The sequence below is a fragment of the Myotis brandtii genome, unplaced genomic scaffold, assembly GCF_000412655.1.
Source record: "Myotis brandtii unplaced genomic scaffold, ASM41265v1 scaffold59, whole genome shotgun sequence".
NCBI lineage: Eukaryota > Metazoa > Chordata > Mammalia > Chiroptera > Vespertilionidae > Myotis > Myotis brandtii.
In genome coordinates this window covers 2,423,997-2,450,033 of record NW_005370223.1, presented here as the reverse complement: position 1 = coordinate 2,450,033, position 26,037 = coordinate 2,423,997, and the positions used below count along the sequence as shown (strand labels likewise).

The 26,037-nt window shown below is 42.4% G+C and overlaps 1 protein-coding gene across 1 annotated transcript in view; it reads right to left on the bottom strand.

Moving 5' to 3' along the window:
• Positions 1-26,037, bottom strand: part of CPQ (carboxypeptidase Q) — a 298,177-nt gene that overhangs the window by 82,671 nt on the left and 189,469 nt on the right. Inside the window, exon 5 of the mRNA XM_005879253.2 lies at positions 18,128-18,219. Within this exon, the coding sequence (XP_005879315.1) occupies positions 18,128-18,219 (92 nt within the window). The remainder of the gene's footprint in view (positions 1-18,127; positions 18,220-26,037) is intronic.

Genomic DNA, 26,037 nt, shown 5'->3' with positions numbered 1-26,037 from the left:
GGAATTCAGCAGAGCTAAAAGCAAAGCCAGTGTCCAGGGTTTCTGTTCCATGACGGAGCTGGGTCCGGCACAGCATCAGGCTAGTTGCAGTCCATTAGTCTATGTGTGTGGGGTCCACATGGCTGTGGGCCACGTGGGGGAGTGCAGAGTGTGAGAGCCCCACAAACCAGGAATCAGATGCAAGCAGCAAAAGGGAAGGAAGGGAATGCTTTTGTTCAGGAGCTGATGTATCAGATTTCACGCCTTTGCTGTGACCACGCCTATTTTGACGTGCTCCCAGGTGTGACTGACAGGTAATCATCTTCTCTACATCACCCCGACCTCACTGGGCATGCCTGTAATATTCAGTCTTGGGTTCCTGATGTTGTTCCATCTGTTGCATCCCCAGGGAGAGGTAACAGAACAATACATGAAACGCTGCTCTCTCTGGTGGATAGCCATCGCTCTCTAAACCCTGGCAACTCTGCCAGGCCACTAGTTTGTTAACTCTTTCCAAATAAAGTCTGGTAAGAAAGCAAACAGTGATTTCATGTAGCCAGTATCGGCACTACAGGAGCTCAGAATATAAGAGGCTCTCGCCAGCTTGCACAGCTAAATTGTCACACTGACCTAAGACTTGCAAGTTTAAAGTCCTTCCGTTTCCCAGGAGCCGTCCACTTCTTGAAGACTGACCGATTACTACCAACAACTACTTGGCTGAGTTATTCCCAAGCCATTCCTGGATGGCACTGTATTTATTTTCCACAGAGTAAAAATCAATAACAACATTTGTACAGTGCTTCCAGAGAGCTTTACATTTGTAATCTCCTTTGATCTTCTTCAAAAACCGATAAAGTAGACAAAGCGGCTTTATGGTTGATGCTGTTTTATAGAAAAGGAACCGAGGGTCAGAGAGGTCCAGTGATTTGCTCAAGCAAATGGTAGAGCTGGGTCTAAAATTGCATGTTTTCCAAAACTCCACACTACCTCTGCTAGCATTGGGTAGGGTGATAAGTAATGCTTGTTCCGAATTAGAATGTTTTTTTCACTTACATAACCAACTAAGACTTGCATAAGTACTGTTGTGTGTTTTTTTTGTCTAAAACATTCTTTTTTTACATCGATGTCCTAACTATTACCATGGAAGTGTAAGTGTTGTTATAAGGATAAAAGGAGTGGTGAGTTCTAGAGGAGGATGTTGCCAGCATTTATAAGGACTGAACGGGGTAGCCCTGGGATACCAACATTTTGTTGTTGTTGTTAATGATGAGGAAGTTAACAAAGCAGAAGTCTGCTCATAGTTTTAGTCTCACTACTAAGGAATTTCTGTCTTCATGATGATTTTTCAGAGAAAGACCCAAGGCATTTATAATGAAAAGTGCCATTTTGGTTGTCCACCGTGGCTACTACACAATGGCAGCATTATTAGAGTTAATAATGTGCAAAATATTTGCATTAGTGCCTTTCATTCAGGGCTCGTTTAACTAGCATACCGATGCTAGGTCAGCAGGTTGACATGTCCTAACCCTCTCCCCTGGTATGCCTGCTAACCCCCACCCCAAACTCACCCTATCCCCTGGAAATAGAAGAATTAGGAACATCATAGTATATCTGCAAGTGAAAACAGAAATGGGTAATTTTATGTGTGAGGGTTCCCACAGGTGGGCAAATCCCACTGTTCCAACAAGGAACTTAAGCGAAGTGCTCCTAATTATGTACAATTTAGGTTAAAAGTGGAGTTAGGTAGCAGTTTGGCTCAGACCAACACTAATAAGCAGTCTGGTGCGATGGACACAGCGCTGGACGCACTCTGTTCTGTTCCTGACATGCGGCCTGCTAGGGGGATGACTGGCTTCCTCCCTCTGTCTCCACGTTATCTCACCTTGGCCTTTGGCTTCTCCATCTGTAGGTTTGGACAAATGCTCTATTCCAAAGCTGGAGTAATGAGTCTGTGCATATGGAGCTTTGAGTGAAAAGACTTTTGCAGGTCGAAGTGAAAGTGGTTGCGTGAGCTGAACCTGTCAGGGTGCCTAACAAACTGTGCATGAAGGGCTTCTTGGCCATCCTCAACTGCAAATGAACAGATGTTCTAGGGTCAGGGGACCCCAGTTTGTGAACGCCACTGTGCAATGTTGACAGGAACATAGAGAATAATACATATGAGGATCTTTCAAAGGTGCCCTGTGCTATATATGCAGCAGCCAGTTTAGCAGAGAGATAAGAGCTTTGGAATTATTCAGAATGGGTTGGATCCTCCGATTAACCAGTCATTGGTTCTGTGACTTTGGCCAGTCTAGGTAACCTCTCCATTTCTTCCTCCAGAAATGGGCGTGATAATGGCAGCCAGTTCATGGAGTTGTAGGAAAGAATGCATTGTAAAGCCTGGTGCATAATTAGCACTTGACAAACAGTTGTTACAGGTCTTAGCACTAGGTAGCATTACCTCTCAAATTTTCAAGAATCGGTAGGCTGCTTATGACGACAGTAGGTAGCATTTTACAGTGCTTCCTACACACCAGACACTGGGAAATGCTTTACAGCTTATCCCATGCCATGTTCACCTTCTGTGAGTGAAGCAGCTGACGTTTAGTTGGGTTAGTTAACTTTCCCAGGGTTACCATGTTAGTAAGTGGGGCAGCCAGGATTCAAATGCAGAGTCTGCCCCCAAGCTTATGCTCTCAACTCCCGCACTGCCCTGTAGGCTGGCACTTGCCAAGTGTCAGGCCGAAAGCCCTCACTTTTTAAAAAAAAATATGTTTTTATTGATTTTATTGATTTTAGAGAAAGAGGAAGGGAGAGGTAGAGAGAGGAACATCCATGAAAGAGAAATATCAATCAATCGGCTGCCTCCTACATGCTCCCTACTGAGGATTGAGCTGGCAACCCAGGCATGTGCCCTGACCAAGAATTGAACCAGTGACCTGTTGGTGCATGGGACGACACCCAACCAACTGAGCCACAGCAGCCGGCATGCCTTCACTTTTAATGTAAAACACAGATACTGCAGTTACACAAATAGAGTTTGAAATATTTTTTATGGCCATAATACAATGTCTATGTGGACAGATTTAATCATCTTTGCTAATAAAGTAATTTAAGCAAAGACAAGAATAAAAACAAAACCAAAAACACTATTGCTCTATAAGTTTCTTCCAACTAGGAATAAAAAGCCTGAAATAATAAAACGTCTTTTCAAGCTGAATTCGACAGGATGCGCAGAAGTCAGTAAACTGGAATTCTGGCGAAGGTAGAGAGACATGTTTGATTTCTGTTCGTGTAGAATGGTGTTAGCTGCTGCTAACATGATGGCGGCGTTCCCTTGTTTTCTATTTATATAGAAACATCTCCCTATGTTTTTGATAGAGAACTCAGAAAACAAACCACCCACCGTCCATGACACTGCTTTTCCTCCGTATGTATGGAGTCGTTGTCTAATTGTTAGCACCTGTGAAGGAGACGGCAACGAGTATCTCTGCACAGAGCAACTGGGCTGAACCAGCGGGTCCCTGGGCTGGTACACCTGCTGCTTCTCAGGAACGCGTTGTCACACCCGTGTTCCTTACTGTGCCGTAATCACTGGGGACACACTCAGTGTAGATTTGAAAAGTTGACTTTAGCTAGTGACAGTGGAGCAGAACCAGGCTCGTCTCACTCGACCCACACAACACAACACGATAGCGGTCTTCCTGTTCCTTCTAGAGACAAGGTTTTAGCACCGAGACAGCCAGCACCGAAGGCAAGCTGAGGCAGATGGATGAGGAGGCTGAGCAGCTCAAAGATAAGCTCAGCCCTTATCAGCAAAAGCCCACTTTGCTTTCTTAAGAGGCAGCTCTTTATTAGGGGACATGGGAGCTGTCCTTTATTGCCAGGCAATGTACATAATGCAATGGCGAGAAATGCTCCCACTGACCTCCTAGGTTCGGATCATTGGATTAGTTAATAACTGCTCAGGGTTGGGGATTCATAACTTTGCCTTGTGCTAGAATCACATCCTATTACACCGCTCTTTTTCTTTCTTCAAGGGTCAGTTTACCAAAGGACAATGAGGTAACCATTAGCATTCTTGGGGGTGCAAAGCAAGATAAAAACAAAGGAAAGTGTTTAGAATATGTACTGCCTGTTTTAACATGCTCACGCCCTACTATAAACACAAAGATGATGTTTGTGTTCTTTGCCTTCATAAAATTCCAGGCGATTCTTCTTCAGAAATACCATCCAAGTTCAGTATCTCCATTCCTTCCAAATGTGGCTTCTTCTTTGTTTTAAAGCCTTCATTTTCTCATAACCTAGGTGACATGTCTTTGGTTTTGAACTAAAGTAATACTGCAGTCCCAAAACCAAATGAGGAGAAAAAGAGACGCCTAAGGATTCCAATCAATCACGCAGCCTCCTCAGTTCAATCTTCACAAAAGCAAACTCTGCCCTGACATGGGGCAATCATTCTCAGTAGCACCGTCCTGCCCCAGGAAAGGTTAATATTCTGCAGATGACGGTGGTGATACTGTTTGGTCAGGTGGTGGGCTCAAAACCAGTTCCCAGAACCAAATCAGCTAATGACTCCCCGTGCTGAGCTGTTGCAATCATCTCTTCCAGCTGTGCCCTGACCCTGGCATTCCCAGTTCAAGGGGCAAAGCTGGGGAGAGGGGTTTCTTCTCACAGCTTCAGCTCAAACACCTGTCAGGACTGGGGGCTAGGTAAAGAGGTATCTCTGGGCTGTGCAAAGCCAAGAACAGGTTTTACTTTCTGGTCAGGTCTACCCTGAAGTTCAGACTTTTATTTCTGACAGTCTCCAGAATTCAGTTTTGAACAGCCTTGGGTACCCAAGGGAGAGCCAGGGAAGGGACGATGACGAAGTGGAGTGCCATAAGTTATTTTTATTTGCCAGCGAAATGGCTGCAGCTTGGGGAAATGGGCCGTCTTGGGTAAGTTACATTAGTACTAAAATCGCAGGCACCTATGATGGTTTAGCCAGCACGGTGCTGGAGACGGGAACAGAATGAATGGCTCCCGGAGAGCTCTTTCCAGCCCTAACGTTCTCTGTGTGTACAGGGTTCTGTTGTGAGAACCTGTGTTTTCAGTCAATCCAATTTTCACGTTCTTCGAAGCACTCTAGATCTCAGAGAATTCTTCTCTGGAGCTGGTTAAAGCCCATAGAGAGCCCTTAAACTTACTGAAAACACATGATCCCCCTATAAATGTCAGTTGGTAATGCTGGTGAGCCAGAGGTTAAACATGTGACGTAAACACAGGCTAAAAGAAATAAGAATTTTATTTATATTACCTAGGAAATATGATTGTGTTCACATTTCTTTTAGAAAAGAAAAGAAACACATTATCCAAGATTAACTCGAAATATGATTGTGTTCACATTTCTTTTAGAAAAGAAACACATTATCCAAGATTAACTTAGAAAAGGTTGACATGGCAAGTTACTGTCTATGTGTTTCATTTGATTCCTGCATGTTGAAGCAACATAATCAATAATTAGAAACAGTGGGACTCAAGGGCTCCACAATTAGATTTTGATTCCTTTAATAGAATGCATTGGTCACGTTTTTGTGTTACTAGTTTCATGTGTATTTCAATATTGCGCTGCAGAAGAGAAAGCTCCAACACAGCTGGCTGGCTTTGTGAAAGCAGCCTTCCCTGCCTTCTCACTCTCTCTCTCTCTCTCAACCCCTCTCGCTCCTGGTATGTCCCTGTCAGTCTACTTATTCCTACTACATTCCCACCCTTCCCCAGGCTCAAAATGTAAGAACTACACGGAAACTCTTCCTTCAGTTGACCCTTGTTTTTGACACTGTTACATGCCAAATAAGAAGAAAGACATGTTTCTTGTTTTTGATGGGGCCGTTTTACCAGCCAAGACAGTGGTTTACTCTAATCCATTCTCTTGTCTGGGAAAACTACAGCAACTTCTTTAAGTCCCTTTCTAACAACAGACAGACGAGTTCATCTTCTTATAAGTACAGTGGTTAGGTATTGCTTTTAAAAATACAGTACTTATTCTCTTAACCTGCAAAAAATAGGCTACTCTATACTCAATCCTAACTGAAATATTCACTCAGTCCTAGGGCATGTCATATTAAAACACGATTAATCATTAATTCTCCTTTCTTTATAACCTACAGCAGTTTTGAATTTGAGACTATCCTCATGTGCTTTACTTGATCAAGCACTATTTACTAATACCAGTAAAGATTCTAAACACAGTTTTAGAAGTAATTTTTTAAAATTGATTTCAGAGAGAGGAAGGGAGAGATAGAAACATCAATGATGAGAGAGAATCATCAATCGGCTGCCTCCTGCACGCCACCTATTGGGGATTGAGCCCATAACTTGGACATGTGCCTTGACCGCCCGGGAATCCAACCAGGACCTCCTGGTTCATAGGTTGATGCTCAACCACTGAACAACATCAGCCAGGCTAGAAGTAATTCTATTTTCTTAAGCATGCCTTTCCTTCTCTCTCCAAACCACAAGAGTCATGAAACATCATGAAAAACAGTAACACCCAAATATGAGTTTCAAGTCTCCTGGTCTACTCAAGTGGTTTCATGCCTTCTCTCTCCCCTAGCCTTCCCTGCTTAACATGCTACATCCCTATCTAATATGTTAGGCTGTTGCACTTTATTCAATTTGTTTATTTTTTATACCTACCTTGCTCCTGAAAGAATTCAAGTCTTCCTCTAAGAAAAGATCCTAACACCATATTTTAAAAGCATGTAAACTTTTAGAACTGAAGAAAATCCCCGAAGGCAGGGATAAGGACCTCTCCCATATTTCCAGCTTAAATTACAGTGCTCAGCACATAGTAGGTGGTCAATAAATGTTTGAGGAAAAAGAACACACTGGGAAAATTTGACAGGATTCCCCAATGGCAACCTGAGGATATGTGAGCTCCAGCACATGCTGCCGGGGAGGAAAAAAAGATGGATGCATCAGGGAGCTCTCATTATCGAGGAAAAGAAAGCATAGCACCAGCACCCTGAAAAAAGCAACGATTTTTCCAGCATTCAGTTCTAAGAGGAATTATTACGTGGCTCTTTATATAAGGAACATTGAACTACATAATGGACAGTCTCCAATAACAGTTTTACAGAATAGGCAGAAACACTTATTTTTCTAAACACTATTTTCTAAATATTGATCCTCAATTAAAGCCAGAAGCAAAATATTACATCATATTTTAGTAAAGGTGTTTGTTTTGTTCGGGGAGTAAAGTGTATTTATTCAATAGTTATTGAGATAGAAACAGAGGAATAGGGTGACCACTCATCCCTGCTTCCTCTGGGCAGTGCTAGTTTATACCCTTTGTCTTAGGTATGGTCATTAAGGGTACCTCCTTCCTCTCATAAAAGTTTCCTGGTTTTAGTAGTAAATCATACTGCCAATCTACCTATGAAGGAATTTGTATATAAAGATGACTAAGATAGGACTGGTTCTTTATGAAAGGGCAGAGTTTAACAGCAGAGGTCATAACTGGCTGTTATATTAAATGTGATACATTTTATGAAAGAGATATGTTAAAAGAACAGGGGGCAGCAACTACTGGAAAAGTTGGGGAGAGACTGATAAAGGAGGTAACGTGTGGCCTGAGTGAAGGCCCTTGATTGGAAGTTCTCATTTTCTTTAGCTGGTTTTCTCATCTACCTGATCTCCAGATGTTGGGGTGGTCATAAACAGTCTACAGGCTGCTTTGTTCTCTGTCCACACTTGCTCTGTTGGTGCTCTCATCAGATTTATGGTTTTAAATATTATAGAGAGAGATGAGTTCTAATTCATATTTTCATGCCTATCACCTGAACTCCAGACTCCCATCCAATAGCAACTAAGCATGTCTACTAACGTGGCTAATAATGTATTGGTTTCCTACTTCTGCTATTACAAATGGCCACAAGTTTAGTGGCTTAAAACAACACAAGTTTATTCTCTTACAGTTGTGGAGGTCCTAAGTCTGAAACAGGTCTTCAGGGCTAAAATCAAGGTGCTGGAAAGGCTAGTTCCTCCTGGAGGCTCAATGGGAGAATCTGGTTCCTTGCCTTTTCCACCTTCTAGAAGCTTCCCCCACTCTTTGACTCACAAATCCTCATCAATTTCCTTTTCTCCTCCAGTTTCAGTCGTCACATCGCCTTCTTGCACCTTTGATCTTGCCTCTCTCTTATAAGGAGGGTCCAGATCAGTAAACAGCAAACAGTAAACAGTAAACAGCAAACATCCTTCTGATTGTTGAATCTAAACTTCTGACAGCCCCCAACTTTTTTTTATTTCTCTCTTGCTCTCACTTCCCAAATGCAATCTTTAAGCAAATCTAGCTGTCTTGAATAAAATAGACATTACTCTCCAACAATGTCTCACTAGCTCCACTTTTTTTACCTGGTCCAAGCCAAGCTCATCCCTCACCTGGAGTATTTCAATAGCTTCCTAACTGTCTCCCTGTTTCAACCGTTGTCATACTTCAGCCTATTCTCTACACAGAAGCTATAGTAATCATGTTAAAAAACCCACATACACCACTAAGTCACATGATGGTATTTACTAGTAGACCCTCTACATTGTTTTCATCTCACTTGGGCAAGAAGGTAAAGTCCTTATATTCACCTTTAAGGCTGTAGATGTAGGGCCTGACCTTCCATAGCTTCTCTGACCTCATTTCTTACTAATCTCAACTTCACTTTCACTGTTCCAGCTGCCTTAGTTCCTCAATAATGCTTGGGTTTTGAAGCTTTTGTCCTTGCTACTTCTTCTGACTGTTAATCCTTCCTCTGGTTATCTCTCATTTCCTCCAGGGCTCTGCTGAAATGCCCTCTTAGGAAAGTCTTCCTGATCACCTTAAATAAAAGTCTTCTCCCAAAACTCCTGATGGCACTCCCTAAGTTTCATGTTCTGTTTTATTTTTCTCCTTTGTATCAATAACAAGTGTTTATTTTTATTGTCTGTTTCCTCTTGGAAGAATATATTATCCCTAGTGATAGGGACTTTCCTGTTGTGTTTACTTCTTGTAATAGATAATTTAATGGCTATAAACCCTCCCTTCCCTGTATGTATGCCATTTTGCAATGTGAATTTGCAACTCCTTTCACCAAGTGGTATAATCTCTTTCTCTAGCCTCTGAATCAGGCTGGTCTGTGACTTTCTTTGACCAATAAACTCTGGCAGAAGTGATACACCTGATTTCAGAGCATGGGCCACATGCTATCATGTGGCCTTTTAATGCCTTAAGACTGGTATGTAAGAAGCCTGGACTAGCCTTCTTGAGGTTGAGGTCCACATGGAGAGAGAAGTCCAGCTGACAGCAAGCCCCACTTCCATACATATAAGTGCAACCAACTTTAACATTCCAGCCCAGCCAAGCTGCAAGATGACCACAGCCTGAGTGACCAAGATAACATACAGAATGCCCAGTTCAATTTGAAGTTGAGATACATACTTTCTTAGTATGACTATATTCTATGTGGCATTTAGTAGATGTATGCTCCCTACTAACAGGAAATTTCATAATAACAGGGTGCCTGGAACAGCACAAAGAACATATAACGGGTGCTCAATGAATATCTGTTGAATGAGTGAACATTCTATATTATTGATTCAGAGGGGATTTATATGTTTTGTCTATAACCTGGATATGTGGGAAAGTTGGAATTTTATCATTTAAAAAATTAATGGGTCTGATTTGTAATCTTTCTCATGTGTTGGATCATGCCTACTCTGATGAAGTGGGTTGAAGCTCATGCACGAGCAAAGCCAAAACCATTCTCAACAAGCACCTTAGTATCTGCTACAATGCCTGAGTACTTGCTCAATTGAGTTCCCAGAATTCTTCACCAAAAGAATAAAATAAAAAAAAAAGCTTGGCCAGGAAGAATCTGATTATTTGGTTTTATAATGAAAGAAGCCTCAAGCTGTCTTAGGATGGGATAGAGAAGGCCTGTGAAGAATACTGGCCCTGGGGACAATAGGATTTTCAAGATGAAGAAATAGGACCTCTAAGGGCACTATATCCTCTGGAGAGTAAAAACAGCAATCCCAGTGTTGACAGCAGAGAAGCTGAACTCCCACCAGACAGGGGACAGAGGTGATGAGAGAACAGAAAGTATTATTATCCACACAGATGGTGTATTTATGTGGAGAAAACCCCATGCCCAGGGCTACTTGTAGACTTCTCCCCTGAATTCCAAATTCCTTTACCAAGTCGTCTACTTGACCTCTATATGTATCTCATTTAACTTGTTCAAAACTGAGCTCCTGATCACTACCTCAACCCCCTTCTCAACTCCTCCCATTTTAGTTTTCAAGCCCCAAAATGCGGGATCACACCTGACTCCTCTCTTTCTCTCACACTCTATATACAACTCACTATCAGATCCTGTTGGCTCTTTTTAAAAAATACTTATCTGGAATCTGACAACTTCTCACTCCTTCCATTGCTATCATCCGGGTTCAAGATACCATCATCCCTCACTTGGATTATTTTCAGACCTAGTCCCCTCCCAGTCTATCCTCAAATTGGCTTCCAAAGTGATCATTTTAGAATGTTAATTCAGATCATGTTAGTCCTCTGCTCAAAAGCCTCCAATAGTTCCAATCGCACTCAGAGAAGATGGCCCATGAGGCCTGACATGATCTGGGCTCCTTTCTATTGATGATCTCTTGTCCTACTACTTTCCCTCCATGGCCCCACTTCAAGCACATCCTTGCTCTTTCCTGAATGCCAGGTGTGCAACAAACTCTTCACTTTGCCTAAAGTGCTCTCTTCCACACATCCATGTAACTAACTTATCTTCTTCAGGTCAAACATTAGCACCCCAATGAAGTCTTGCTTGCTCCCATTCAACAAAAATTCAAACCACTCTTTCCCACACACCCTATCTCTGTTCCCTGTCTTATTTTTTTTCTCAGTTGCTCTGCTCAGGCAACATACCATTTAACTTACTTTTCTAACTTGTTATCAGTCTTGATGCACTAGAATGAAAGCAAGATAAGGGCAGAGTTTAAAACAGTGCCTAGAACTTAGAAGGCTCTCCCAAAACATGTGCTGAGTGAGTAAATAAATATGTGGACTTAAGTATTTAAAGACATATGTGTGTACATATACATATATGTAAACCATGCAAGCATAGATCTAGACACTATTTTGGATGATGGTGGTGGTGGTGGTGGTGAAAATAATGATGATGATGATGTGGTTGCCAGTGTTGGTGATAAGGCAACATAGGTTTTTCAAAATCTGCTCTAAAAAAATCTTCTCAAGAAAGCATAGGGTTCAACAACTAGTGTTGTAAGCTGAATATTTTTTGTATAATCTGTAAAGCTTTTAAAAATACAACATCCATTATAAACGCTAAAAATAAATACTTCCAAGAAGACTATATGGAATGACAACAATAAAAATGGCTTTCAATTACCTAAATATAAATAAAACTTACACGGTTCCTCAATAATGGAAAAAAGAAGATACTCTTATTCTGGTAGAGAGGCAAAATTGTCTCCTTCTCAGGTGAAAACAGCGCTGAATGCATCCTTGGCACAGCCTGCCATCATCATTTTCCCATCACAGATGAGAACCCTTACTTAACATGCAAGACGTGCCAAAGTAAAATGGCCATCGTAGGAGAACTGCAGTGGGCATTTAAACCGAATTTTTAAACTATAAAATGGATTTTTAAAAACCTCAAGGTTTGTTTTGCTACAGTTAGTACAACATGCAGCTAATAATACATGGTGTGATCAGTAAGACTCAATTACAGAAACTAATAAATGTATCCCGGGACTACTTAGAGCTTCAGCAGTTGCTTCCCATACTTTGTAAGTTTTAAAGCAGTCGGACAAAATGAAGGAAAATCATAAACAGATGAGGCAATTTAGCTTTGAGAAGAGGTAAGATAACTTAATAGGTATAGTTTAGATAAAAGGAGGCTAAGGAATTTAGCAATTACAGAAAAAAAAATCCAAATAGGTACCAGTATTAAGCTAAGGGAGGTGTAGAAAAACAATTTCCCTCGTCTGAGAACAGTCATAAGCAGCAGCAATCACCTCCAGGTAGAAGGAGAAAACAGCTACAGTAGGAAATGGCAGCAAACACGATGGCACTAAGGATCACTCTGTGAGACCACCGAGGGCCACTCAGGGGAGACTGAACACTGCAAATGCTCCAGGCAAGTCGAACAGAAGCAGTTAGTCAGGCGCACAGACCTCTCCCCAAGTCTCTCTGTGGATATCTGCATTCTTCATCCAGGGTTTCCCTGCTGTTGGAAGGAGGTGCAGGAGATTAGGGCAATAGTGCTGGGGGGCAGGGTGTGACTCTCTGAGTGGGATGGATACAGAAATTTCCACTTCAGCAGCGATTGCCACTGGGGAGCTAGAGATGATGTGCACGTGCTGATGCTGTTTGACACACTTCTTGGCTATTAGGTGGAAGTTACTAGGCAAGTTATGTAAGTACTCTGGGCCTCAGTTACTCATTTGAAAGATGGGGCAATAATAATAATTTTGCAGGTTAACTCTAAGGCAAGAGTTCTTTTTTTAAATCTTTAAAAAATATTTTTTACTGATTTCAGAGAGGAAGGGAGAGGGAGATGGAAACATCAATGATGAGAGAGAATCATTGATCGGCTGCCTCCTGCACGCCCCACATGGGGGATCAAGCCCGCAACCCAGGCATGTGTCCTGACCTGGAATCGAACTGTGACCTCCTAGGTTGTATCACAATAGTGCTGGGGGGCAGGGTGTGACTCTCTGAGTGGGATGGATACAGAAATTTCCACTTCAGCAGCGATTGCCACTGGGGAGCTAGAGATGATGTGCACGTGCTGATGCTGTTTGACACACTTCTTGGCTATTAGGTGGAAGTTACTAGGCAAGTTATGTAAGTACTCTGGGCCTCAGTTACTCATTTGAAAGATGGGGCAATAATAATAATTTTGCAGGTTAACTCTAAGGCAGGAGTTCTTTTTTTAAATCTTTAAAAAATATTTTTTACTGATTTCAGAGAGGAAGGGAGAGGGAGATGGAAACATCAATGATGAGAGAGAATCATTGATCGGCTGCCTCCTGCACGCCCCACATGGGGATCAAGCCCGCAACCCAGGCATGTGTCCTGACCTGGAATCGAACTGTGACCTCCTAGGTTGTATCACAGGTGGATGCTCAACCCCTGAGCCACACTGGCAGGGCTCAGGCGGGAGTTCCTAATCCGGCATCCCTTAGGGGTTCATTAAGCTCTAAATAAAATTTAGATACAATGTCAAAGTCCACAATTGCTGGCCCCTGTGGAGACAGTGCTAATTTATTACTCCGCACGTGTCATGTCCATATAATGAAATAATTAGCTGGGAAATTATATACGCATCCTCAATATTTATGTACAGTGGGAGTGTCAGTGTAATTAGGCATTCACTGCAGTTTTAGAGAATTGAACATAGAAGCTTTGTGTACAAGTGAGTGTTTTTACTCCTGTTCATTTGCTCCATCCTTGTCTTGGTGATTTAGAAAAAGATGTTTAAATAGAGCCTTTCCGTGAAAGCCCTCGCAGTAGTGTGCCGTATTCAGGTAATTGCCTAAAAGATGGGAAGATAAAAATCACACATGTGGGCAAAGCCTTTCTGGCAAGCTCTCATGGAAGCCAATAGGCTTCGTGCCCTATGATCCAACTATTCGTTATACTCTTGATTATGTTCACTTTCATTTTTCTTTTCATTTCTGTTGTCTTAGACATTGGCAAGCTGAACTACCCAAGAGGGGCCGCTCCTGAGCACAGCCACTGTTCGCCGAAGAAGCGCAAACCCCAGTCCATTTTGGCCGGCACAATTTCCCAACAGTCAGAAAACAGTTGGCCAGTTCACCTACTTACAAATTGAGCTCTCAATTATGCAGAACAGAGTAACATGTTAAAGGTTAGAAACTGCTTTATCTCTGACCAAGGAAAGAATAAATTAGAGTCCCCTTTTGTAAAAATATAAAACAAGCAAACAGAAAACAACAGAAAAAGTGTTGAATTATTTGTTCTTTGCGTTTAGTTTGCAAACAATGTTTAAATGTCTCTTCTGCAATTCTCAATCCATCCTGGTGCCCCCTAATTCACCCACCCTTCCTTAGTGCTCTCACACGGAAACGACGAAGGCAGGTAGGATTAAGGTTCACCGTGGGAACTCAGAGCTACCTGCTTCTGTAACGGTTCCTCCAGTATTTTAAGCTGCATCCTTAAAGACATAACTAAATGGATATGGCCTGGGATATGTTATCTTGTCTGATAATGTTAAAAAATATATTGATGCAAATGCAATCTCTGTCCTTAGAAATCTTTAAAAATAGCACAAGCAGGGATCCATCCTGCGGTCTCCCTGACCCTGGTGTAGCAGGCATAGTTACCCTGGAAAAAGGAAGCTGGACTTGATTTGTGGAGGGTCCTGATATATTTTCCGAGGTGTCTAAGCTTTACACATGTAGGAAAACTGTAAGCAGGTAAATACATATACTATACATTCTAAAGGTTAGCATTCCACTACCTGCTACAAACCTCTTCCACCAAAAGGCATGACTGTGAGCTTGGGAAAGGCTTCAGAAGACAGTTCTCTCAACTTCTTCCCAATAAGTATTTAAAACAGGAGTCAACAAACAAAGTCAGAGTGCCAAGTCTCTCCCCCTCCTCCCTTTCTCCTCCACTTCCGCCTCCTGAAATCCTAACGTATTTACCATCTGGACCTTTCTTTAAAAAGTATGCCAACCCCTGGTTTAGAAGATGGAGGGAAGAAAACAGTCCCAAGGAAATGAACATAGGGCAGGTGACTCAAAAGTGGTTTGCTGACTCGGTAACTTAGTAAGGCCAGAGTGATGTGATGGGACAATTTAGGCCAAAGTCTTGGACCCATATAGGTCACGTGTGAGCCTAATGCATGACACCTCAACTCAGATTTGGGTCTCCTGTGTGCCAACCTGGCTTCCTTAGAAAGCCCATGCATGCTATGGGATCCGTCTGCATCAGATCAGGACTGGGTTGGCACAGCTGGCACGGAGACAAGCCATTTGTGCCCCGTAGGCAACCTCTAGTAAGCTGGTCAAAGAGGCTGGCCATGAACTGACATCCTTCTTCATGGTTTCAGGATGGAGAATAAATGAGACGAGATGCTAAATACAAAAATCCACAGTAAACCTCAGTGCTTTGGCACAGTGTTCTCAGAACCAACCTCGAAAGCCAGTTGCCTTACTTGGGATAGTAATGGTGGCCCAGACGCCGGGACATTGTTCTTTAGGTGTACTGGGCTGCAGCCAAATGCCACTGTGATCTGAAGCTATAGGGAGTTGATAAGTATGTCCCACAACTATAGGAAAGGCCCTGGGAACATGGAAAGAGTCCATTCTAGTTCTAACAGCTCGTCTTTTTATTTTGAACTATTTCTTTTATTTTCTTTGAAAAAAAGAATGAAAACTAGTTAAGGAGGACCCTTCTAAAGAGAGGTAAAGGAAAGACATGAGTCGAAGACTACGCTTGTTCATTCGAAAGGTGGCATACTATGCCTTCCTAACATAAAGAGGTATCTCTTCCCAGGCTGACACACATCTCTATTTAGATATCCTAAACACACACACAATTCAGAAGTCCCTTATTTATAATTGAATTCTACACAGGAGAAAGCAAGCAAATGCAAAACACGGGCCTTTTTAAAAAATAATAAATCCACAAATTCTAATAAGACCCCAAAGAGCTCCCAGGTGTGCTATAGAAATTATGAGAGTGTTGGAACTATAAGGGGCTCCAGACCAAGAACACACTGAGATAAATAAAATTTAATCCAATTTGTGCTGTGTTTTACAGACTAATGCAAATATCTAGGCACTGACAGGAAAACACAGGATGCATAAAAGCCCAGCAGTAATGATTGAGACAATAACCTCTGATTAGTACGTCTATATTGCATGGAACATTAACAATATAAGGCAGGCCGCTCTGGAGACGTAGTCCAGACACATTTATGCTGAATGCGTATATCAGAGCTATTATTTTTACAACCGGAGCTGCAGATGAGTACAAAACTGTTCTCGCTCTAGCAGTGTCACTCTAGCAGTGTAGCTAAATTAACATGTACAGAGGCAATGGGCCGGTGAAGTAAAATCTAAGGAAGCCATCTGCCCAGATAACATGAAGAAGTCGTACAAGCATGTCTAACCTATTCCTTTATTTTGGAGTGAAACGTGAACCTAATGTGGGCTGGAGAGTTGGCAAGAAGTTCACTACTAAAAGAAGCTAGCATTTTTGTATATTTACATAAGAGAAATTTTGTTCCTCAGCCTTGCCTCGCGAGAAATTCTGACAAAATATCATACATACTCTTTTTAACGTTTTCTGATTTAGACTTGGCTAAGATAAACTGATGTGTTTAGAGTGATCATATAGCCCATCCCTCATTTAATAATGCCTATTTAAAATATTGCCCTTATTAATGACTACCAGAACACAGCAGTGTTCATAGTCCCTGTAATTCAATTGCCAGTAGTTTGTGCAATACATCAGGAAAAGGTTAAAATATTTTTCATGCCAGATAGAACGTATCAATCTATTTTATTTGATTATCTTGTGTAATGAGGCTTTCTCTAGGCCAGATTACCTTACTCATTATAATTATGCCAGATCATATTTTTGCTTAAAATGGAAAAGATTAAAAAAACGTCCGCAATCCAGTGGAAACTATTCTAGGGTGTTTTTTTCCCCCTTTATACATTTCAGGACATGAGAAATTACATCCTGTTCTCCTTCAAGGGTAGAGAAGAAAGTAGAAAAGAAAGAAACATTGTTCCCATGAGAAGGAGATTAGGCAAATGGCATCTGGACTACACTCATTTTCTTCACTGATTTGAAAATTCAATAAGATGACTTGTAATATTTTTTAATTCCAAAGTTAAATTCCACTTCTATAAGTCAAGTCCTAAAAATCACTAGAGGACAATGATATCCTCCTAAATGTGGTGACATTTCCTTCGTAGCGAATGCAGGCTGAATTTAACCAATAAAGACGTAAAGACGTTCACATTTTTGTAAAATAATTTCTTGAAGAAAGAACAACACAAAGGCAGTTTTCACACACACACACACACACACACACACACACACACCCTTTCTAGGGTCACCCCTTTTTAAGGCCCCTTCTGGGGATCATTCCCTCCTCAGGCCCTCGTTGAGCTCAAGGAAGTTCCTGCAGAGCCATCATGTGAAGTCTATGTCCCAGCACGTCCACTGTGGTTATGTGCTGGATGGCATTTCTATGTCCTGCTCCTTCCAGGTGTTCCTCCAAATTGAAATAAGGTCACTCTGACCATTAACAGCCCACAAACCTCATGCAGGAAGAAAAGGCCATTGGTCTTCCTTAAATCATAAGGCAGGGCACAGAATGAAGGTGGTAGTCTTAAGGCAAGGAAGCAGGAAAGGGAAAAGAAAGATGACATTAGCAGTGGAGGAATAGTTTTCAGAACTGTACCTTGAAAGATATTAAAGGTTTACTTCCACAAGAATGGCGAGAAAGAAACACTCTAACTGTACGGCATACTGGGAGGGATGGGGAGCACCAGGGACTCTCAGATGCTGCAGGGGGAAGGTAGGAGGGGACAGTCTCCCACCTCTTTGGAAGTTTCTAACAAAGTTAGACATATACCAGCAATTGAAAAAAAAAAAGAATTGCATACGTCCACCAAAATATTTGTATAAATATGTCCAGAACAGCCTTATTCATAATAGTTCAAACTGGAAACAACCCAAATGCCATCAACAGGAGAATGGATAAAATAGTTGTGTTACATGCATACAACACAAATCTACTCCACAGTAGAAAGCAATAAACCACTGTTAATACAACACGATGAATCCCCAAAATCATAGTCTTCAGTCTGACTTCTGTATGGTACATACTATATGGTACATACTGTATGGCTTCATTTATATGAAGTTCAAGAACAGGCGAAACCTATCTGTGGTGATAAAACTCAGCCTAATAGTTACTTGTGGTGGGTCCACAGGTTGATCTGATAGGGAAACTTCTAGGTAACAGGAGCACTCTGTGGTTACATGGGGTATACATTTAACAATTCTTCAGGACAACAGAGGGAACTGTTACCTGCGCTGTATTCCATGTGAAAAGCCCAGCAGCCGGGCTGCTCTTACCTTGTGCGACTGATAATAGTGGAAAGCACCGACTCCACCCTGTTCCTCCGCAGTCCAAAGCACCAAACGGAGAGTCCTCTTTGGACGCAGCCCTGAGGAAAATAATAAAATACACGATCCCTCAGTTGACTTGAACATTTTTTTTTTAATGGCAAGGCCTCTCATCTGCATCCTGGAGGCAGATAGGAGCCGGAGGCACGCGCATCCCTCTCTCGCTGTTGTGGCGGCCTGACTCCGAGTGTGACTGACACAGGGAAGGAGCACCCGCAGGGCTGGTCTCCAGGCAGGTGAAGGTAGAAAAGGGTGTGCAACGGCTGCCTGCAGGCCAGGAAGCCAGAGCCCCTAATCATATCTTTAACTGGACATCCTGCTCCGCAAGACCCAGTGTTCCGTGGTGGTAGATCACATACAGATGCAGTGAGGAGGACTTCAGGCAGTTCGTAGGGTTTCCAGCGATTAACTGAAACCAACCCATTCAATCTATTTCAAGATAAGGTGTGTAGGGAATTGCTTCTTAGTCTATACCCACATGTCAGCTAGCTGCCCATGCTATTCTCGGCAATGTAATCACTGCCAAGCAGAGGCACCATTTATGTTTACCCACATTTTCCTCTCCAGCGTGGAACTATGAGGTCATTCACATAAGGTCAATGAAGATGAACTGAATGAGGAAAACATTCTGCTCACCTTCCTGCTACGTAAACAGCCTGGTAGCAATTTCATTGACTGGGGAAATACACATTTGTATCTTGGAGCTGTTAAAGTTACTGACATGTAGAAGCATTTTTGAGGGACAATGTCTGCTCAGGAAAAGCTAACTACAAGGAAGCTCTCTTTCTCAGACTTGAAAACAATACACTAAAATCCCACTTCGAGACCAAGAATTAAAACCTGGCCTGATTCAGCCCTCACAATGTTTCAGAGAAGTAGCACAGGCAGGAAAACAGGAAGCTGGGCTTGAAATCTTATTAAGAGGATCCACCCTCCTGCCTCACCACGGGGGAGCCCCAGGGAAAGACTTTGAGTGGCTCTGAGCTGGACGCACTGCAAATCCCAAGTACATTCACGCAAGTGCTGCCCTGGGCGCCTGGCCTTCAAGGCCGCAGCTGCTCGACTGCAGCCGGGTGATAAGTGCTCCCGGGGAACAGAGCGCTGCCCTGCCTCCTCCAGCACCAACAATGTTCTCCTGTTATAAGCCTAGGGCAGTGGTCGGCAAACTGCGGCTCTTTGGCCCCTTGAGTGTGGCTCTTCCACAAAATACCACGTGTGGGCGTGCACGTACAGTGCGACTGAAACTTCGTGGCCCATGCGCAGAAGTCGGTATTCTGTGGAAGAGCCACACTCAAGGGGCCAAAGAGCCGCGTGTGGCTCGCGAGCCACAGTTTGCAGACCACTGGCCTAGGGCGAAGGAGCGGAAAAGGAGCTACGTTTGTCACCAAATTGAATATCGTGGTGAAGCCACTGTACACCTGAGAATTTTAACATAATTAGAAAAGCACAGGTTTAGGACGCAGGCTAACCCAAGTTCCAATGAAAGCCTGGGCAAGCCGTTTCCACGCCCAGTTGCTCAGCAAATCCCACTGGTGTTTTCTTCTAAGTCTACCTAGAAGCCAACTCCTCACTCTGCCAGGACTCTGGTCCGAGCCCCACCCTCTTTCGCCTGGATTGTTGCAGTCGCTCCTAACGGCCCCCCTGCCACCGTCCTCGCCTCTCTGCAGGTGACGCTCCACACCTTAGCCAGGAGGACCTTTTTAAACTTAAACCAGATCACCTCCTTTCTCTGCTCAAAAAACCCCAGTAGCCAGACTGGAAGCTTCTAGGAGGCAGGGGATTATGTTTTCTGATTCGCTGTGATGCCCCCAGGGCCTAGAGTGCTGGGCACACATTAGGTGCCCCATTGATAGTTGGTGAATGAAGAAATGAATCCAAAACTTGGCGTCCAACTTAGAATAAAATTCAAAGCCCTCCACCACGTTTCCAGCCACATCTCCTAAAACTCCTCCACTAGTTCACTCCCAGGCAAGCTTATGGTTACAAAAGGCAGGCAGGTCTGGTGAGCTCTGCTATCGTTAGGCACCTGTCGTGTCACCACTGGAAATTGATCTAGCCGAACTTCTGTTTCCTAGTCTGAAAAGAGGAGAGAATATTCTAGGCCTATGCCATCACGATTTCACAGGGTGGCTGTGAGGATTAAATGAGATGAGCGTGTAAGTAAGACTATCCTGTGCCTGGCATGTAATAGACATTTGATAAATGAATTATAAATCTACATAATGGATATCCAAGCACAGAGCACACACTTTTACCCACAGGCAGAAGGGGAATCTAAATACTCAGAGAGGACGTCTGCCAAAGGCATTCAAATGCCTGCTGAAAAAGAGCCCGAAGTTGCCCACTGCCTGCTCCAGTCAAACCACCAGCTCACCACATTCACGGCGCAACCTTAAACTGTTGGAGGAAGAAATCTAATCAGTGTATCTAAAGATCATAATTGGTTTGTCTAAAAGAAGTGTGTTTAATGTCAATTTAAATCAAATGACACTTGGCTTGCAACATAGAAAAATATTGGGCAGAATAAAGTACAGTAAATGAAAATTCTGAACATTTTCCAGATCCTTAAAAAGGGGGAAAATGTACCTTCTCTTTACATATCTCTGTGCCTATCAGCAAAATAGTTACCAAGTCATTAAAATGGTGAAATTCTCTAAATCAGCAGTCGCCAACTGGTGGTCCGTGAGGTCCAAAAGATTGGCGACTGCTGATCTAAATAAAGATCAAGAGGCAGTTAGCACAGGTTTAAAAAAATTATTTTTTAAAAGAAAATGCCATGAATATCCCTAAAGATTTGGTGTTCCACTTGAAAAGCATATCATACAGAGTCAGTCCCCTTCACATTTCAAATCAGCCAGATGACCAATGATGTTCCACTAAAATGATAAAGAAGTTGCCCATTTGAAGCAAGGAATGCTAAAGCTCCCAAACAACAGCGTAGCTGTGGGTGCATGGCTGGCCCTGGAAAGACCACCTGAAGGCGCCACCTTCAAGCCCTTGAGAAGCTCAGGACCCATCAGCAGGAACACCAGCACCGACTCCACATTCAAGAGTCGGTTAGGAAACCAGTGGTCAAGCAAAAGCCTGAGTAGGCCCCCAAATCTCTCTCCACGTCAACATTCTCCTGTCCCTAAACCTAAAAGGAATACCTGGGACTTCATTCAATGCCTAGACCAGCCGTGGGCAAACTACGGCCCGCGGGCTGGATCCGGACCGTTTGAAATGAATAAAACTAAAAAAAAAAAGACCGTACCCTTTTATGTAATGATGTTTACTTTGAATTTATATTAGTTCACACAAACACTCCATCCATGCTTTTGTTCCGGCCCTCCGGTCCAGTTTAAGAACCCATTGTGGCCCTCGAGTGAAAAAGTTTGCCCACCCCTGGCCTAGACCCTGCCGCTAATATGGGGCTTGGGCCTCCAGGCTGCCTTAGTCCACACATGGGCGGTGAGGGTCACAGAAAGGGATTGGCCTTGGAATCTGAACAAGCGTTGATTGACTCCCTGCTGTGCCACCCCTGGCTCTGTGACTTTATGTTAATTACCTAATCTCTCTGAGCCTCAGTTTCTTCATCTATACAAGGAAAATGGTAACTGCCTTATGGGATGGTTCAGAAAACAAAATAAGGCAAGGACATTCCAAAAACAGTCTCTGGCACATGGTAGGTGTTCAAGAATTGTTAGCTTCTCTCTACATCACTCCACACGCTTTCAGTCGGTGCCAATAATGACCAGCACAATCTTAGTCCCACAAGAAGTATATTTATTCCTTAGGCGCCATAGAACACCTTTGTTTAAACAGAATGTGTTCCCAGCCAAGAAAAAATATATAAATTTTATCTAACTTGTAGAAAAACACATAACATCTTTCAGTATGGAATGCTCCTTCATCCCAACATGGAGCATATCCCAATCCAAATAAACAGAAACAGCTTCCTCACTTTAAAATGAGGGCTGATTAGAAGAATTCTTAGTTTCTGGATAAAGTAAAAAAAGCTTAATAAATCTGAAAACTGGACAAAAAAGCTACAGATATAAAGCTATCTATATTGACCGTTTTAAAATAACATATTGTGTATCTCAAATCCAAACTAGATTTAAAAGCTGAGAATTTTAAGTATATAAAATAACAATAATAAAGCAAAAATAACAATAGCAACACAATGTGATATGAAGTCAATTGTGCGAACTGTATTTGGTAGTAGAACTTCGGTAAACGACCAGCTCAGGAGTCATCGTGGCTCAAACTCTGGCCCTCGCTCCGTGGCGTACAGCCCCAGGCCAATAACATATTGTGTATCTCAAATCCAAACTAGATTTAAAAGCTGAGAATTTTAAGTATATAAAATAACAATAATAAAGCAAAAATAACAATAGCAACACAATGTGATATGAAGTCAATTGTGCGAACTGTATTTGGTAGTAGAACTTCGGTAAACGACCCAGCTCAGGAGTCATCGTGGCTCAAACTCTGGCCCTCGCTCCGTGGCGTACAGCACCGGCCCAAGGCAAGCGCATGAAAAGAAGTTTTAGAATTGGAGGTGAGAGGGAAGACCCCGGTCTTAGCTGGCTAGACGCAGGTCTCACTGAGGTTTTGTCAGAAGACAGGCGATCAGTTCCCCCATCATGCATACAAACTTCCCAGAGATCTTTTGACCTTCTGGAATTTCTATTAAGAACTCTGAATGGAACAACAAACATTTTACAACATCATGATTTTCCTCTAAAAAACACAGACCATTAATAATGTGTCAGAGTTTTGCCTTGTTTAGAAATATTGACATAAACGCATTTCACTTTCATTTTATTGAGAGTAATAATGCTATTGGGAAAATAGTGCCTATGAGAAAAGGTGAGAACAACCCGGTTGGACTTTATTTTTCATTACTATCAAACTTAAAGATGACAAGGCTGAGAGGCGACTTCCCTTAAACTCTTCAATTGAAAAGGCAATTTGACTGTCTTACACTTGCACCAAGAGTGGGGCAAAATAAAATCAACTCAGATTAATCCCACCTTGAAGATAGCTTTCCCAAATCTTGAATTCTAAAGAACACTATTGGTTAATGTGCATCAACCCAAATACTCATAAACTGCTCAGTTTCAATCCCTTCAGAACTATGTACGTGTACTGTTCTCCCTTCTGTGACCTAACTTTGTAGAGAAAACATAACTTTCTCCTACCGCAAATGACTCACTTTCCATTTAAATGAACTCATTCATGAATACACTCCATGTCCAGCTCTCTTTTATCAGTAGCTCAGAAGGGAATGCCTACACTTAGAGATTTCTATTCCCACAATAAACTTCACTAACGTAAGTGTAGTATCTGAGTGACAGAATAAATAATGACATATTAGCATATAAATTGAATGAGAAGAGGCAAAAGCATAGTGGTTAAATATATGGGTTTGGGGGTCGAGACCTATTTCCACCTTAGGCAAGTTACATAATTTGCTATTTACTATATAAGCACATGACCATTGTTTGTTTGTTTTTAAATAGGGGCATGATTAGATAAAGATTTTATTTTACTGAAGTAAATTGCAACTAAGGCAGGAACAGAAAATCACTTAGTTATGTATATAAAGCAATTAGGCGCTTTTGGGAGGCACTGGGCAGGACAACAAACTTTTTAAAAACTCCATCTCCCAAGCGGCTATCTCTTGAGCATCTGGAGGAACAACCTGGACTCTGGGCAGGAGGCCAATCAGCTTGTAAAAGGAGCCCAGGGCCTTCTGGGAGGAAAGGCCCAGTGTCCTCCGCCCTGCTTCCTGGGACTGGGGGCTGGCACTGAGAGAACTGTTGGGTCAGGATGACAATCACTAAGGCCCAGCACAGAGAAGGTCCTGGAAACCACTGGGGAAGGGAGGAGTCTGGGCTGGTGACCTGGGCTCAACACAGTGGCCTCAGGTTCCTGGGGAAGGGCTCATTTCAGCAGAGCGTGTGGCCATTGCTATAAGCCCCTCCAGGTCCAGCAGTTCTGGCGCAGAGGCCATGATTTAGGGAAGAAAAGCTGAGGACGGGAAGTAAGCGATGTAACCTTGCTGCCCTAAATGGGCACCACTGTGATGTGGGGGTGCAAACAATGCCATGCAGCAGCCAGAGAGGACGGCAGTCACCTACATTTCCTGCTGCAGGTGTCGGGAGGGGGACTAGCTATTCGCCTGAGGAAAGCCCCAGGGTTCAGGGACCCTCCAGAGGCAGTGGGAGGGTCTCAAGAGGAGATAATGTACTATTTGCCAATAAGGCCTGGAAGGCTGGGATGATGAACTGTAAAGTAATTAAAGAGATATGATCATGTTTATAGCCTATTTTGTGGAACAGGTCATAACAGTTATCATTTGCATAATTCAAAGGGAGCAGAATATAGAATCCTACCTCATTATAATGATTAGGATCCTATTAGCCAGGAAAATCACAATGAATCATTGCTGAAGTGGAGGCACTGTAACTACCAGTATGTGAGGGCCATTTCTGGCCCCAGCCCAGTTTTCCTCTCATATCCTGCTGCTGCCTCTCATCCCACATTCCAGCCACATCACGTTTCCTACCGGTCCCTGAACATGCTAGGCTATCTCAGATGCTTGGTTCTTTGTACATGCTCCTTTCCTACCTAGAATGACCCTTCCTGTTTCCATCTGGGAAACTCCTATTCATTCAACAAAGCCCATCTCTAACTTTACGTTCCCTGGGAAGGTTCCCCCACCTCTAGGGTGAAGTTGGTTACCCATTTCTCAGTGTTCCTCTGCAACTTCAAACATACCTCTTATTTTCACTTTCAAACACACTTAAATGTTGATCTCCCCACTGGACTGTTAATTTTCTGAGAATTACTCATTTCTTTTTTTAATAATCCTGGCTGACTGACTATATTTATGTAAGTATACATAAAATCAGTGGCCTTTTCATTTTATCTAAACCATAGTTGTGCCTCCAGAGTTTATAAAGTTTCTAGGATATGCTCTTTATGTAAAACTAAAGCCCAGATTACACAGTTGAAAACACCCCAATAGCCTAGATACTCAGATTTGCTTTAACGTCTACATGTGCTTCGGTTGCTATTACATTTACCTACTTTTGTAGCACAGATAGGTCTAGTCAAAATTTAGTACATCTAGAGCTCTTGATGATCGTCATTAAATAAATATATATGTTATGCTCATAGAAATCTTTCCATCAGCTAATTATATTAAATTATAGATATCTGCATTTTAAACTCTGGCATTTCTCTTTAAGTTTTTACTTCGATATTTTTTCTGATTATAAGAACAATATATATTCTTCTTTCAAATTTAAATGGAAAACTAAGCCCTGGCCAGTGCTGTGCAGAGGTTAGAGTGCTAGCCCATATACCTAAGGGTCTCGGGTTTGATCCCCAGTCAGGGCATGTACCTGTGTTGCAGGTTTGACACCAGCCCTGACTGGGATGCATGCAGAGGCAACCAATCAATGGGTCTGTCTCACATCAATGTCTCTCCCTCCCTCCCTCCCTTCCTTCCTCCCTTCTACTCTCTCTAAAAAATCAATGGAAAAAATATTCTCTGGTGAGGAGTAACAACAACAAAATAATAATACATAAAATAAATTGAAAATGAGAAAAATAATAAATTAAAAAACAAAAATAACCTATTGGTATATTGTTATATTGCCTTATAATTTTTGAATGAATGCATTCATATACATACATGCTAACAGTGACATTTTATATATATAGTTTTATACCACTTTTTCCACTTAAAATCATGGCATATATGGCCTTTACCTATTATAATCAACTAGAGGCCCGGTGCACAAAAATTTGTGCACTCGGGGGGCGGGGGAGGGGGGGGTCCCCCAGCCCGGCCTGTGCCCTCT